A 17699-nucleotide genomic window follows, 5' to 3' on the forward strand; every position below is an offset into this window, starting at 1 on the left:
ATTACAATGATGTACTTTTGTTGGGATTTATCTGACCTGCCTGGATAGCCAAGTGCATTGAAGTGCCCACTTCTGGTATGTATGGGGGTACAACTCACAGATTAATGACGTGGGCAAGTGTGCTGACCAGCTTGAATGTTGCTTTTAGATTTTTTTTCATATACTTTTAGGTAAATACTAGGCTGGTTTCCAGGTTCTACCTCAGTTGCACAATGCACAAACAATTTGAAAAATTATGTCAGATTTGGTCATGTGATATAAACTAGATGCAAACAGAAGAGGTACATGGAGATTTGTCTTTTGGGGGGGGGGGGCTAGGGGGGGGGGAGGGTAGCTGGGAATAGCTGTAAAATGTTCTTAGAATTAACCAGGTCATTAATGAGGCAAGTCAGCCATTGTATCTTGCAGTCCACATGGTTTTATCAGCTTTTGTAATTAATCTGGCAGTCTTTCGGATCTTAGGAAACCCTCTTCACTCATTTTTTTCCTTTTTCTACTAATTTTTAGACTTTTCTATACAGCCAACATACTGAAAGACATAATATACAAATGTTAGAGATCAATGTTACAGTATGTTACTTACACCGTTGTACTGCATTGTGTTGGTGTTAGATGTGGCTGTCTGTCGTGACAGTACACCTGAAGAGTGCATTGTGGGTTATGTGATACTGCATTTCTAACTGCTTGTCATTGCTTGTCATTGTATTATCAAGCTTTACAAATGCATGTAAAAGGACTACTGTGCTGCCATTCTCATTGCCAACCTTACATCACGACTCTAAACACTATATGTCTGTAACCCATAATTGGAATTTCAGTCCAAGTTACATTCACTGCTGCAGCAGATTCCTGGAGCAGGTAGACAACAACTTCACTACCAGGAATTTCACTGTATGATTTTGCCCAACTGAAGATAACAGATTTGTCTTCTCCTCCCACTGACACTAGCACTTCAGTATCACGTGTGGAACAGGTTTTTCAGTCTTGCTTTCACTGAAGTTCTTCATTGTCATTAAAACAATTAGTGAAACACTGAGCTATGATGTATGAAGCAGTTGCCATATGGAGCATAAATGTAGTGCTTTTATTGTGACCACAAGTTGCATAGTTTGGTGTTTGGTCCTGTTGCTAATTTAAATAAATCAGAATTATGTAAACCTGTAATGTAGAACACAAAATCTCCAAGATTGGTGATCTTTTCCAGAGAATCAAGAACAGCTGCCAACATGAGTAACTTAGAAGTAGATATCCTTGTAGTAGTGAAGCACCTTAAATCACTTAATAAAAGCAAGTATACCAATGAGGTTAATTTCAAAGTATGCTGATGCAATAGCTCCATACTTAAGAATAATTCATAACTGCTCGCTTGACAAAATATGTGTACCCAAAGACTGGAAAATTGCACAGGTCACACTAATATTCAAGAAAGACAGTAGGAGTAATCCACTAAATTACAGGCCCATATCATTAACGTTGATATGCAGCAGGATTTTGGAACATATCTAGTGCTCTTTACTCACATAAAGCGTTAAGTGCTATTGACAAAGGATTTCAAACTGATTCTGTGTTTCTAGATTTCCAGAAGGCCTTTGACAATGTACCTAACAATCAGCTTGTAATCACATTGCATGCTTATGGAATATTGTTTCAGTTATGTGACTGGATTCATGATTTCCTGTCACAAAGGTCACAGTTTGTAGTAATTGTTGGAAAGTTGTCAAGTAAACCAGAAGTGATTACTATCATTCCCAAAGTTAGTGGTATAGGCCCTCTGCTGTTCTGTATCTATATAAATGATTTAGGAGACAATCTGAGAAGCTGTCTAAGGTTGTCTGCAGATCATGCTGTCATTTATCATTTAGTAAAGTCATCAGAAGATAAAAACAAACTGCAAAATGATTTAGAAAAGATATCTGTATGGTGCAAAAATTGGCAATTGACCCTAAATATGAAGAGTGTGAGTTTATCCACATGAGTGCTAAAAGGAATATATTAAACTTCAGTTACATGATAAATCAGTCAAATCTAAATGCTATAAATCCAACTAAATACCCAGGAATCACAATTATGAACTACTTAAGTTGGAAACAACACATAGATAATGTTGTGGGGAAGGTGAACCAAAGGTTGCAATTTATTGACAGAACACTTAGAAGATGCAACAGATCTACGAAAGAGACTGCCTGCACTATGTTTTTCCATCCTCTTTTGGATTACTGCTGCATGTTGTGGGATCCTTACTAGGTAGAGTTAACAGAGTACATCGAGAAAGTTCAAAGAAGAGCAGCATGTTTTGTATTATTGAGATATGTGGGAGACAGTGTCACTGACATGATACAGGATTTGGGGTGGACATCATGAAAACAAAAGTGTTTTTAGTTGCCGCAGAATCTTATCATGAAATTTCAATCACTAGCTTTCTCCTTTGAATGCAGAAATATTTTGTTGACACCAACATACATAAACAGAAATGATCATCGTAATAAAATAAGGGAAATCAGAGCTCGCACGGAAAGATGTAGGTGTTCATTTTTTCTGCGTACTGTCCAAGACTGAAATAACAGAGAATTATTGTGATGGTGGTTCAATGAACACATTGCCAGGCACTTTAGTGTGATTTGCAGAGTATCTATCTAGATGTAGAGCTGGTGATTTTTGAGCCATCAGTGTGTACTTTAATTGGTTTGAAATTTGGTCCTAAAAATATCATCAACATTTTTTTATCTAAGTGGGCATTGTGCTCATAAAACATTCCAAGTTTTACCTTTTTCTGGAATGATTTTAATGAGCATTTTACTTTACAAGCAGTCTAAGTAGCCTTATTGTCTTTGTATTAGTGTATTTAATGCATAAATAAACTTTTACAAGTGGAGGAAGAGTCTGTTAATCCAGAAGAAGTGTGTCTGAGTTTGACTGATTTGTTTGAGCTCTTTTGGAAGAAATTTTCCACAGAGGTACAGTCAGTTTAGGTGAACTGTGGAGGCCCATACATTTCAGTTGATAGTGAACAGTCAAGGTATACCACATAGCTTGTACACCGATTTTCAGCATTGTGTACTGACATTTCTTATTATTTTCCAATACAGATCTGTAACAACCTCGTTCAAAATCAGTGACTAGGTGCACTATAACTTATTGGAGCATTAGAGCTGTGCAGATGTTCAGTCCCCATCATAATCCTGTTACCACTTTGACTATTTTAATTACTGCCTTTGGCCAACAGGTAATAACTTTACAGTGAATGTTTCTAAACCACTTCTTGTGAACCATTGTTTGAGTCTGTACATGGTGGTTCTCAAATGTGCCCTACAACCGTCTAAAGACTTAATCCCCACAGTGTTTTAGAAGAAGACAAAAGTAAAAATTTGAGTGTACATACATTGTGGGCAAAATTTATGTTACTGAAATTAATTCATCTCGTGTTTCATGGTACAAAGGTCTCAACAATTTTCACCATCAATTAAAGTAACTGACTGAAGCAAGTTGATAATGCTAAGTCAGATATTTTCTGCTGCCTGCTTTCCACAAAGATTGCAAAAGTATCACTGTTACGCATCTCATGCTTGTTGACAGGGTGTGTTATTTTTAGGTGGAACATTGCTGATATTACTGCTTCCTGGTATAGGATGTCTGTAGATGGACTGATTTTGTGTAACTATCAGCTATGCATTGCTTTTGGACATGTTGGTCAATATACGTGGTACTTTGTCAACATTGTTAAACAGTTACTAGCCTTGTCTTTTCCACATCCCCTTTTCATTGGTTGATTTGTAATCAGCCTCTCTTGGCTAGTGGCTAAGAGGGCTCCACAAATCAATTCACCCATATGGAAGCCTCCCTGTTCATGTATTGTAGTGAACTATAAATAACATGGAATGTGCCACGCAGTACAGTTGATATACCTTTACAGGGATTGGTCACTACTCTGCCTCTGTGGTACTGGCCATTGTTACATCATTCCTGTGGAAGAAAGGTAAACATACTGTTAAGTCTGAGTATCATAAAATTCTGTCATCAGGAAGATACAAACTATAAAGCACAAAACATTATGCTAGGGAACCATGTTCATGAATGATGCATATTCAATCAGGTGCAGAGCAAGTGGAGCAGTATGCTGGAAGAGCAACTTCTATACTACAGGCATTGCAAGGCAATTGTTTCCCAGTCTTAGTACATCATTTAGTAGGTGCATTAGGAATGATATAACCTGAAGTGCTACCTGCTGCTGAAATTCATTGTGGATGTCATCTGGCCTTGTTGTTTTATAGGACTTCTGTTTAATGAGATCTAGTGCAACTGTCTCTTTATAAATACGGCTGTGATATCCTCTTCAGTGTATTCCATGTCTGGTGTTGTGTGTGTACTTAAATGTCTCTGATAGGGTCATTGTCACAGAGGAGATTTGGTAACAAATATTCAGCAATCTCTCCACTCTTGAGTCATTGTTCAATCATTTAGCTTTTGTGTGGATGGTATAATATCTACATCTACATGGATACTCTGCAAATCACATTTAAGTGCCTGTCGGAGGGTTCATCAAACCATCTTCACAATTCTCTGTTATTCCAATCTCGTATAGTGCGCGGGAAGAACAAACACCTATACCTTTTTAGATGAGCTCTGATTTCCCTTATTTTATTATGGTGATCATTTCTCCCTATGTAGGTCAGTGTCAACAAAATATTTTTGGATTCGGAGGAGAAAGTTGGTGACTGGAATTTCGTGAGAAGATTCCGTCGCAACGAAAAATGCCTTTCTTTTAATGATGTCCAACCAGAATCATGTATAATTTCAGTAACACTCTCTCCCATATTTCACAAAACGTGCTGCCCTTCTTTGAACTTTTTTGATGTACTCCATCAGTCCTATCTGGTAAGGATCCCACATCGCGCAGCAGTATTCTAAAAGAGGACGGACAAGCATAGTGTAGCCAATAAAACACAGTCTTACGTTAGCCTTCCCCACAACATTTTGTATGTGTTCCTTCCAATTTAAGTTGTTCGTAACTGTAATTCCTAGGTATTTAGTTCAATTTACAGCCTTTAGATTTGAATGATTAATTGTGTAACCGAACTTTAATGAATTCTTTTTAACACTCATGCGGATGACCTCACACTTTTCATTATTTAAGGTCAACTGCCAATTTTCGAATCATTCAGATATCTTTTCTAAATCATTTTGCAATTTGTTTTGATCTTCTGATGACTTTATTAGTCGAGAAGCGACAACGTCATCTGCAAACAACCTAAGATAGCTGCCCAGTTTGTCTCCAAAATCGTTTATATAGATAAGGAGCAGCAAAGGGCCTACAACACTACCTTGGAGAACACCAGAAATCACTTCTGTTTTATGACTTTCCATCAGATCCTATGAACTGTGACCTCTCTGACAGGAAATCACAAATCCAGTCACATAACTGAGATGATATTCCATATGCACGCAATTTCACTACGACCCCCTTGTGTGGTACAGTGTCAAAAGCCTTCTGGAAATCCAGAAATATGGAATCGATCTGAAATCCCATGTCAATAGCACTCAACACTTCATGCAAATAAAGAGCTAGTTGTGTTTCACAAGAATGATGTTTTCTAAATCCATGTTCACTGTGTGTCAATAGACCATTTTCTTCGAGGTAATTCTTAGTCTTTGAACACAATATATGTTCTAAAATCCCGCTGCATATCAGTGTTAATGATATGGGCCTGTAATTAAGTGGATTACTCCTACTACCTTTCTTGAATATTGGTGTGACCTGTGTGATTATGTGTTTTGACTAGTTGCTGCAGGATTTTATAGATCCTGTTCCAGATGTTATATTATATCTATGCACTTTGGTAATGTTACCATTTATGTAGCTTAGTCTACAAGAAAATGGAACTGTAAAGGTTTTCAAAGTGTCTGTAACTAATAAGCCTGGTGTTTCTCTCGTGTACCTTTATGACTCTGATGTAGCCTTATGGTTATTCTTGACATCTGAAATAGATTGGTCAGCTAGGGGCCACGACTGTGTTTTTGAATTGCCTGATTGTTGCAGGTATTGCTGCTGAATGAGTTAAGCTAATACTTTTTACAGCTGTATGGAAGAGATATGACCTGATAATGTCCATCAGTTTCTCTCAGTCTGCATTCTAAAAACTGAGTTACATTTCAGATTTTGTTTCATTAGTTTCCTAATGGAGGTCTCCATAGGACTACCCAATTTTTTGCTTTGCAATAAACGTACCTATTGAGGGGGGTGATGCCGATATTCATAATGATCCACCATAGTTGTGATATGTGTTCAGTTGCCTTACTCCGTTTAAAGATAAGAGCTCAGCTCCACATCTCCTATCTTATCCTGGAGCAGCCTACCCCTTGTACTGTTTCAGTTCCTGTTTCACATAAGATTAACAAGTTAGTCCTGCAACCATATAGTTCTATAACATTTATTAAACTCCCATAGGGCTCTAACTCTTGAGAGTACTGTGCATATGTAGAAGTTATCATCAGTGTCCCTGCGGATCTGGCAGCCTTGATCATCACAGTGCATTACATGTCCATATGCAGCTCCTCAGTTGCCTTGGAAAACTCTACAGTCTTCAGAGTAGTCATCTTTGCTTTAAGATGTAAGAATTTGATGTTTGAAGAGTTCCGGTATATACTAAAACTTGTTCTGAGCAGTCAGTTTTACCTGTTCTCAACCCTTACTACATTTATTTGTATTTATTGAAGGTGCAGTCCCTTCCATGAAGTTCAATCTCTCACGATACAGATAACCTTATTCCCACTTAAAGTGTTGATTACTTTGGAAAGCTGCCTAGTGTGGAGTGGGTACATCCAATCTTCATTGAAGAGAGACTGAGACAAGATATGAATGTTGTTCAATGTACCATCAAACAGGGTGATTTCAGGCACCGGGGCGAATTCGGACACTATGGCTTATTTGTTGCCACTGCATACAAACAAAGAGTTTCTTATTTTAACATCTGTGCGCCAGTTATTTTAAGCACAAGAATGCATTTATTGCTTTCCACAACTTTTATTTTGCATCAATTGTTTCCCTAGGTGAATAACTGACGAACAGTCTCAGTGTTAAAAATCCATGCATTGTCATAAAGTGGAAACTTTCTATTGTTGCGCCAAGCGGGAAGTTATTGTAACCGTAATTGTCGATGCACTCAGTAGCTAACAGCATTGAGACAATTTCTGTACAAGTTTGTCGAGTTTCTCACGCAAGGTTATAAAATAACGACAGTTTTTGTAAAACTGTGTACTGTGTGGGGTGATTTCAGACAATGTCAAGAACATATAAGAGCAGGAGAGGTGCTACAGTATGGTGTAATTTTGACCCAGAACTTTTAGATAAAGCGACTGATGACCTCAGATGTTAAGTCCCATAGTGCTCAGAGCTGTTTTTAGATAAAGCGGTTCGTGATATTCAGAGTGGTAAAATATCTTACAGAAAAGCGTGTGATTTGTATGGTATACCTAAATTGACCCTACAAAATAAAGTGCAGGAAGCATATCCGAAAAAAAATGGGAAGACAGCCAGTGCTAAATAAAGAAGAAGAAGAAATGTTGAAGCAAGGTATCTTGAGGGCTGCACATTGGGGATTTCCCTTCACTAAATTGGATATTAGATATTTATTTAAAGGCTACCTTGATAAATATGGCCGAAAAGAAAAAAATTTAATAATAATATGCCAGGAGAAGAATGGGTGCATTTATTTCTCAAATGGCAGTCAGAAGATCTTTCCATTCGCTTAAGCAAAGATATTAAATGAACTCGTGCAGAAGTGAACAAAGAGACTGTTAAGATGGTTTGCTCCAATATCAAGGCAAAGCTGGAAAATCTCCTGCCATGTGTAAAATGTCACCAAAATCAAATAAAAAACATGTAGAATTTTTAAAAAAGGCAGTAACTGACCAAATTCGCCCTCTATATTCTGTAACTTCAGACAGAGATTTAAAAAACACGTGTCCAAAATCACCCCAATCCATGGGGTGACTTCAGACACATTATTTAACTGCCTCAGATAAATATACCTACACATACACTTTCTAGTTATGGGATATTTTATTCGTTACATATATACCCTACCACTTCCATAACAATCAATTTAATCTAACAATATACAGGAAAATTACAATCAAAACAATGACAAAACTGTCCGAAATCAACCCGTTTGACGGTATACCATACTTGGAGAGGAAAAAAGCGTTTTAAGACTCTCCAAGCCTACACTTTCGTAAAGTCACTCACCTCAGTAATGAAGTAACCTAGCCCAAATGCCAATCTTCATTAAACTTTTCCTGAAGGATATGAAGCCATGTGTATAGAAAATTTTGAAATCATTGCCCAGCAGAGTGTTATGTTTCTCTTGAGAATGACCTGATGATTGAAATTGGCCAATTGCACATACAAATAAAGAAATTTACAGCATGTGACATAAAGTGCCTTCATTCAAAAGAAATTCTGGTATTAACATGTAAATGATGACATTTACATAAAGCACAATCACCTGACCCTATCAGAAAGATATTGATGAAAGAGGAAACCATAACCCCTAACATTGCTGTTATGCCATGCACAAGGAGGAACTGAAACTAATGGCACAGGATAGCCCACATGCTTCTGTCTGCTTGAGACACCTTTTAAGGATTCTGATTCCCCTGTGTCAAGAGATTAGTACTGCTACCAAAAGGCAGATGCTGTTGCAGTTTATATACTGAATAAATTGGTGAAACATTCCTTTAACTGCTCCAGCCCATTCCTCATCTGAGTGGAGCATACCCCAATAGAGTGCTACTCTACACTCAAGTACAAGTCAGACCAGTGTCCAGCCTTCTTCCATGACAGAGTTACTGCTGAAAGGGGCATTTGGGACTTAGAATTCACCATTAATGAAGTTTACAACTGCCCTTTCCTAGGTATGATGCCGATTTGTCCTAGGTATGACACCAATTTGTGGCATGTGACTTTAATTTAATGCCGTAAACGTAGAAGGACCATACTTGTCAGGATAACTGTCATAATGGTACCATCATTAGATATTTAGGAACTATCTTGAATTATATAGTAAACTGCTGCCTTGTCTGTGTCAAAAGAATCCAGACAACTTCTTAGCCACTTTTAGTGTAGTCTCGGGAGATATTCCATCACTGACAACTTAAAAACTGGCTGGAGGCAGTTATACAGCAGCATTTTCTCCACAGGCATCACCTAATTGACAGTTTCTTAGACCCTGAAGAGGCCTCCACTCTATTACTTGTAATGTCTTCAGACAATTCCATGTTTGGGATATTTAGAGATATCTACCTAACTTTTTTAAATGGAACTTCCCCCTGTGTGATTATTTTAGAGACTGAATCAGGGATATCCTGCCTAATTTTTTTGAACAAGATAATGATGTTCCATCAGTGCAGTGTTTTAGACATGGCAGTGCTTGCAATATCTGATGTCAAAGACAAAGGACCCTGTAAAGTACTCATTATTTATGGATTACTTTCCCATCCCAATCAGAATCTTTATTTGCTTTTCAGTATTTTTCATACAGTTGGCTTTCTCAAACAATAATCAGTTACACACATAATCACAGAAAGCAAATGGTGTACTTAGGAACTAAAGGGTTTTCTTTATTACTTATTAAATACATATAATATCATTGATGGTTACAATGCCGTGTTATGCAGCATCTGTGTCTTTATAATACAATGTCAGACATGCATGCATGTCTGAAGGAACAGACACTTTTACTGATGATTACAGCTATGGTAAGCATTACAAAATATATTCACATTCTGTGACTATATGGGGACATCAGCTGATGCAATGCATGAAAATTTGTGCCAGACTTGGATTTGAACCTAGATTTCCCACTTATTGTGAGTGGTTGCCTTAACCACTTGGGCTGTTGGAGCATACCTCCAGGACAGATACAGACTTCCATATGTCACAGTCACACCCCTTAGCTTCGCACAGTGCGTGATTCCCCTACAGGGAGACAAATATTATATTGTTATTTCAATTCCTGGTCTGACACAAGTTTTTGTATGTTGTATGTCAATGCATAGTCACAGAATTAGTATCTGTTTCATGATATATTATAATGATTGATTTCCAGGTATTATTCAGTTGAACAGTATTCATTGTATTGTAGCCAATATTGTAATACTCCCATATATTTCTTCAGTGGTACTCTACATTCAGTAGATGCAATAATCACAATCAAAACAACTGGACGACAATGGTATTGAAGATATGAATATCAGGCTAAGTATGGTAACTTATTGAAAAGAACATATGCTTGAGTACATAGTGCTATTATCTACATCTAAATCTACATGACTGCTCTGCAGTTCACACTTAAGTGCATATCAGAAGGTTTGTCAAACCACCTTCAGATTATTTCTGTAGTGCTCCACTCTCGAACAGCGTATGGGGAAAAGTGTGAACTCTGATTTATCCTATTTCCGTATGATGATCATATATTGCTCTGTAGATGAGCATCAACAAAATATTTTCACATTCAGAGGAGAAAGCTGTTTAATTTGCCTGAAAGTTGCAGACGATATTATATAAGCATACATTGAGCCTAGTGAGTTTGTCATTTAGGTGGTAGAAATTCAGTGATCTTAAACACTGAACATGTTTGGTCTTACACCAAATATGTATGTTAATATCACCAAATAGCAGAACTCTGCAATTTTTATATTTTAAGAGCATCGTTATCAGTTTTTCAAAATTTTCCTTGAATAATTCTTTTGTAGTACTAGGGGAGTGGTACACTGATACAGCTATTAGTTATTGACGTGGTATCAGTATTGCTGAAACTTAAAAAACTGCTTCTAAACATAGAAAACTTACATCTGTCACTTCATATTCTAAATTATTTGTTTCTTTGATAAAGTAAAATGTTGGGATGGGTATTTTGAAATGGACACAGCTGTCCCTCTCCTCCCCCTCCCCCATCCCGCCAAATCTTTGTCCAGTCTGAGATTTTGTTGCTATATCTATAATGAACTTGTCATTGATGAGCATTAAACTTTCATCCTCCTTCCTTCTTTTCTCCCAATAACTTTACATTTTCCTCACACGAATGAGTAAATACTGTATATCGGTGTGGTAGTTCACTGCTGAAAAGTTATTGCTCAGTCCATAATTATATACAGTATATGAACAAAACCACCAGATATATCAAAGATTTGTAGTACATGCAATTTTATATTATTATTAATGTGTATTACATAATAATAATAATAATAATAATGTCATTAATAATATATGTTGTACTGTGTCAGGTAAATGTCCTCCACAGACGGGGATGAAACATTGGGTTTAAATGTGAATCCATTCGAGCACGGCATAATAGCCCAAAACATTTTATTAAGTGTGTTTCTAGTTATGTTTACACCCATTTGTAGCTCACATGTGTCGTGCTGTGAATCCCAGTGTTATTTCTTGTGCAGGTTGAGTTTGTTTGAATGCTTTCTTTCTACACAATAAGTTTTCAAAATCACAAGGGTTTACTGAAGATGTGTTTTATAGGGTAGTTGAGGACTAACAGACAATGTAATTCTTACAATGTTCTTTTTTGGTCTGAAAAGGTTCCCCAAGAAACGGTTTTGTGAAATGTGCTAAATAAATTTTGCATTTTTAAATTATCTGTAGCTGTAATCATCTGTACTACAAATATAAATGAAATAAGGCACTTCATTAAGTGTAGGTTGAGGATTTCTTAATTCTTGTTGTAGTCTGCTTGTAGTCTCCCAAAAACAGAACACTATCAACTTCTTGTACTTTGGTCATGAGTAGACTATAGTTGGGGTTGTTTTATAACAAGTACAGAACAACATGTACTGAGCCTTATGAAAACTGGCATTGTTTACCTTGAACCACCTGTTGATATTTTTGTATTTTTCACTGGCTGTTTTTTTTACTAAGACATGTGTTACTGTTTTTTATTCATGTAAATGTCATCTGCAAAAATGACAACATTTTATCTTGTGACATTGTAAATGAAAGATAATTAATGTATGTGAAAAATAACAGAGAACCAAATATAGAACCCAGGGCCAGACCAGGTTTCATTGAGTGAGAATATTATGGTACTCAGTGTTAAAAGTCTTTACTGAGTTATGAAAAATTACCAGTATTAATCATTTATTATCTGTTGATAATAATACATCGTGAACAATATGAATATAGACTGTTCAGTTGACAGCCTTTATCAATATTCAAATTCTTTGCCACTGATGATGTTTTTGTGTACAAAATGTACATGTCTTCCTACAGTTTTTTTAAAAATAAATACTAGTGTTAATGACATGGGTTGGTGATCTGTTACCATTGTCTGCTTTTTTATGAATCAGAAAATATTGCTGAGAAGATAGAAATAACAATGTTAGTACCTTAATATATTACAAAGCTTATTTGACCAAAATAGTAAATAAAACATTTTATTATTTTACCACTAAATTAATCAAATACCTATTTTAATGGTATGCAACATAATCCTGAGACTTTAGTGTATTGCCATTCCCGACAAATTTAACAGTAGTTTATTAACATTTCTGTGCATAATCATGTGAAATATTTGTTTCAGGATCCGAAACTTTATGTGGACACTATACTGGAAGTTCGTAATAAACATAATGCCTTGGTTTTGACAGCTTTTAATAATGATGCGGGATTTGTTAATGCTCTTGACAAAGCCTGTAAAAGATTTATCAATGGAAATGATGTGACAAGGCTAGCAAACACTTCATCCAAGTCATCAGAACTACTTGCAAAATATTGTGATTTAGTGCTAAAAAAGAGCAGCAATGACCCTGAAGAAGCTGAACTTGAGGATACACTCAATCAAGCTGTACGTGATATGCAGTATTATTTAATGTTCATTCATGGAAAGATGTAAGAAAAGACTTTACAAACTGGAATTTTGCAATTACTGAATGTAGGCTTCAGTATATTGATTATCTAGAACAAGTCAGTCAATTACCTAGTTTTTGAAAATGGATATTGTAAGTCCACTCCTCAAGTCACAAAGTTATTTTTGTCTTATAAACAGTGAGAAACCAATTTTTATATTTACCTTTATCCCCAGTAAACGATTAAAAATTACAAGGAGATATAGATGTGCAGGTAGCAGGAAAATAATCCCTCTTATGTATTTCATAGGTAAATAATTCATTACTGTTCTGACACACAACCAGTCTTTATCCTCATACACCATACATGTATGTAAATTATGTTTCCATACAGTTTTGTGAACACCTGTAACAGAAGTCAATGTTGTCAGTCTGTCTGTGTCACCCGAGTGTACCAGCATGTACTGCCATTCATCAGGCCAGGAGTCCTTCCTCCAGGCTTCAACAGTTCATTGGTGCTGTTTCTGCTTCCATGTTTATCTCTGTACCCTGTGACATGCAATCAGTAGGAATATTTGTGTGGGAAGGTGGCTTCTGTATGTCATAGCACAAGATGGTTCTGGACAGTATGGCTGCTAATTGATTGTTGTTTTCCAGTACAGAAATGATAACTGATCTGTTACACAACGGCACATCTGGTGCTGTGGTCACTGTCATTTTCCCAGAACTGGCATACACACTTAACATTATTGATGCTTCAAAATGTGAAAAGCTCAGTACCAGTAAAATCTTGCAACGATCAAATGCACTGAAATGGTATGTCTTGCCAATCTTGCACTGAGCTACATTGCTGACAGGCAATTACTATATCTGGGAACATCCCAGTTACATGAATCAACATAGTACTCATGAGACTGTGTCAGGTACACACTATCAGCAGGTAGTTTTTCTCATTTATGTGACTGTAATAACAGTTGTCTGGTTTGCTTTTGCTACTAGGCAGAAAATCAGAGATGTGATGGGAAGTAAATAATTGTCTTCCAGCAGCTTATAACAAGCATGCACACAGGTGCATGTGTGTGCAACCCCCCCCCCCCCCCCCCCCACACACACACACACACACACATATACTCTATCTCTCTCTCTCTCTCACTCTCTCTCTGTCTCTGCCTAACTAAAAAAGTGAGTGCCCAGAAGACATAAGACATCATCAGATGTCAGTGCAACTTTGTACACATACATAGTATTGGTGCATATGTAAATGATTGTAGTGCAATTCTCTGCGACAGGGAGAATGGACACCTGAGTACATTACTGGTGTTCATGTTTAGCATTGTTAGCAGAAATCATAGGGTGTGAACATCAAATTTTGAGAGATCACTGTGAAGGACACAGAGATGTTGCATAACCCTATGGGACAGTGTGTCAGCACCTGACAGAGTTTGAAAGGGATCACATTGTGTGTGTCCATTTGGTCTGCTGGTCCAATTATGCAATATCCAGTTTTGTATGGCATTCAGATATGGCAGTGGTCTAGTGTTTGATTGGGTGGAAAGATAAGAGTAGGCAAACTTGTCATCAAATCACCAATCAACAACACCCCCTAGGGGGCTCACGTCTCTTTCATGAGTTCATGTGTGGTGTGCATGGGTCCCTGAACTATAGCAGCTCATTCTTCCTTCCCAGGCTGTATTTCCTTCCCTGTGGCCCTCCATCCCTGTCCTTGCTCCTTCCCCTCTGCCCCCCTCCTTCTCCACTCTCTGTGTTCTTACTTATGTTGACATGGGTATCCAACTTGTTTCTTATATTCCTTCCAGTTTTTATACCCTTGCTTTTTCTTTTTCATCTTTCCTTTTTGATCTTTTTGGTCTCTATTTGGGGTTTGACCTCCATTTCTACATATCCTCTCTGTAGTGTGAGCTATTTGGGGAAGAACTACCTCCCTAGCATCTATAGCATGGATTCTTCTGCCTTCCCATTTCCCTCTTCCTTCCCCACCATAGCACCTGCCCCTGCCCCACTAGTTCGGGCTATTGTGTACCATCTGGCTGAGCCTCCTAACAACACAGAGATCGCACTTCTGGTACCTGTTCATGCCTAGAAGTGGCTGCTCGTCATTCTGGAGCATTGCAATTCCTGGCAACAGCTGCCATGCCAGGTGGCTGGATGTCACCTGTGGGGAGAGCCCATGATTGGAGTGGATGGTATCAGGGAGGATGCTTTGCACATAAAACACATTAAGCTTAAAAAAATTGGCCGTTCTTCTACAGTTGTGTCTTTGGTTTGTAATGAATGATTTAATGCTGCTGCTTATGGCTCTGCAGTCTTCCCTTCCCTGGCTACATTCTGGGTGGAGGGCCAGGCTCACTGGCTTGGGGTGAAACACATTCAATGCTACCTGGTCTGCACTAGGACTGATGGCAACACTTTCACTGCCACCAAACCATTATGTTTTGCTGAAAATATTGAAGGCAAGTTGGGTGAAGTGGAGTCTTTTAGTAAGATGCAATCCAGTTCACTGTTGATCAAAATTTCTTCTGCTGTCCAATCTGCAGCACTTTGTGCTGTCCATTTTTCCTCACCAGTCTTTGAATATTGTTCAGGGAGTCATTTTTCATAGGGACGTCATCCTTCAAACTGATGAGAAACTTGAGGGCAATCTGAAACAACGGACATTCATTTTGTTCAACGTGTTCAGAAAGGCCATAAGGACAATTGCATCAATACTGGCACCTTTCTTGTGGCATTTGATGGAGATACCATTCTGAAGAAGGCCAAGGTTGTATGAAGCCATATGTATCACCATCCATGAGGTGTTTTCAATGTTTGTATTTTGGGCACACGTCTTCCTGTGGGGAATGTGAAAACCCACTCTATGAGGGGAGCCCCTGTGTTCTGCCACTTGTATGTATCTATCGTTGTGAGTGCCACTTTCCATGCTCACCAGATTTTCTGGTTTTTATGAAGGAAAAGAAGATACAGGAGTATGAGTCCCTTGATTGTTTATCCTACACTGGCTCATCATAAATATGATCGTCTTCACTCCTGTGTTGGACACATTTAACTTTGCCTCTTTTACATCTTTCCCTTTCCTCCTTCCTCCCTCCTCCTTAACCCAGTCCTGCTCCCCTCTTCTCTCCCTCTCCCCAGCAGTTCTGATATTCTCCCCTCCAGGTGCCACTACCCCTCTCCAGCCAGAGAAGTGTCCCTCTACTTTGACATCCTCTGGTGATGGGGCTTCCTCGTGGGCCCTCCTCCCAATGTATCCCCGGTAAGAGACATAATTCAACCATGAAACCCACAGTCTGTGTGCCCAAAAGCCACACACTCTCTCTCAGTTCTGGATCTTGCAGAAGCTTTGCTCTCTCTCTCTCTCTCTCTCTCTCTCTCTCTCTCTCTCTCTCTCTCTCTGTGTGCCCTGCCCTCATTGACCTATGAAAGAGAAGAAGATGACAGCCCCCCTTGAAACCTGAACCTGAGCTCTCATTTATGGATATCACCCCAGCCACATTGGTGGTGGATGGTGACTTGGCGGCGTGATTGGCTCCAGCTCATTCATCTCCCATTTGGATCCCCATTCCATGCTTATTCAATGGAACTGTAGTAGACACTACCATCACTTACCAGAGTTGCAGTCCCCAATTTCCTTTTACTCGTCAACTTGTGTCATTCTCCAGGAATCTCATTTTACTGATGCTCACTCACTAATCCTTCGTGGGTTCCATGTGTTCTGTCAGAACTGGGTTGGCCCATTGAGGGATTTCGGTGGTGTTTGTACATTGGTCTGTAAGAACATTATTAGTGCATGGATCCCCTGTCATATCACATTGGAAGCAATTGTCACCTGCGCCCACTTGGGCCCTGTGGTCATGGTTTGCAATCTCAATCTCCCTCCTGACAGGCCATATACACCTGCTGCCCAAACTGCCCTGCATCAGCAACTCCCCTGCACCCCAGTTCCTTCCTCATCCTTGGGGATCTTCATGCCCATCACCCTTTGTGTGGCAGTGCTTTTTCATCTAGTTAGGAGCTCCTCATTGACCAATTTCTTGTGGACCATGACTTATGCCTTCTTAATGAAGGTTCCTGTTCTCATTTTAGTGCTATGTATGGCACTTTCTCTGCCATTGATCTTTCGATCATTGCTCCTCCCTTTCTTCGTTACTTACACCAATTTCCCCACTATGACTTCTGCAGTAGTGAGCACTTCCCCTTGATCCTCTCATTCCCTTCTCACCTCCCGAAAGCCAAATTACTATGCTGGTCTTTCCATAGTGTTTACACCTTCTTTGTCAGATTGTATTGATGAAGTCATTTGTGATCTGTCTGATAAGATAATTTTCACCACTGGCCATTTGATGGGCCCCGTTCACCACCAGCCAATTCCGTGGTGAAGCACAGCCGTTGCCACTACCATCCATGATCGCTGTCACTTTTTGCAACACCTTAAGCAGTACCCATCCTCTGCTGTTCTTATTACCTTCAAACACCTATGTGCCAAAGCCTGTTACTTAATCATACAGTGCAAGCAGATGTGTTTGGAATGTTTTGTCTCCTCCCTAGTTCTTTCTGTCTCCTTGTCACAGGTGTGGGCTACACTCTGCACTCTGCAAGGTTGCCAGTGGCAGTCTTCTGTTCTCGGCCTTGCCCTTCCAGGTGGCTTTTGTATAGTGTAGTGTTAGGACGCATATGACTCAATGATTTTTGTTTGAAATATGACCATGTGCAGACTTCGTCACCTATGTCGTTTACAAAACACTTAAAAAAAATTATTTAAATTCTTTTAAAGTTCTCTAGGAAAGTTTCTTGAATGAAACTGTAATTAAGACACCTTCAGTTGAGTCGTTTGT

General features: G+C 38.6%; 1 protein-coding gene across 3 annotated transcripts in view; it reads left to right on the plus strand.

Moving 5' to 3' along the window:
- The window catches only part of LOC124721647 (cullin-1-like), a 248952-nt gene that overhangs the window by 128415 nt on the left and 102838 nt on the right, over positions 1–17699 (plus strand). For all 3 annotated transcript variants that reach the window (XM_047246710.1, XM_047246712.1, XM_047246711.1), the window contains exon 9: positions 12585–12848. In XM_047246710.1, the coding sequence (XP_047102666.1) occupies positions 12585–12848 (264 nt within the window). The remainder of the gene's footprint in view (positions 1–12584; positions 12849–17699) is intronic.

This window comes from Schistocerca piceifrons, chromosome X (genome assembly GCF_021461385.2).
Source record: "Schistocerca piceifrons isolate TAMUIC-IGC-003096 chromosome X, iqSchPice1.1, whole genome shotgun sequence".
Lineage (NCBI taxonomy): Eukaryota > Metazoa > Arthropoda > Insecta > Orthoptera > Acrididae > Schistocerca > Schistocerca piceifrons.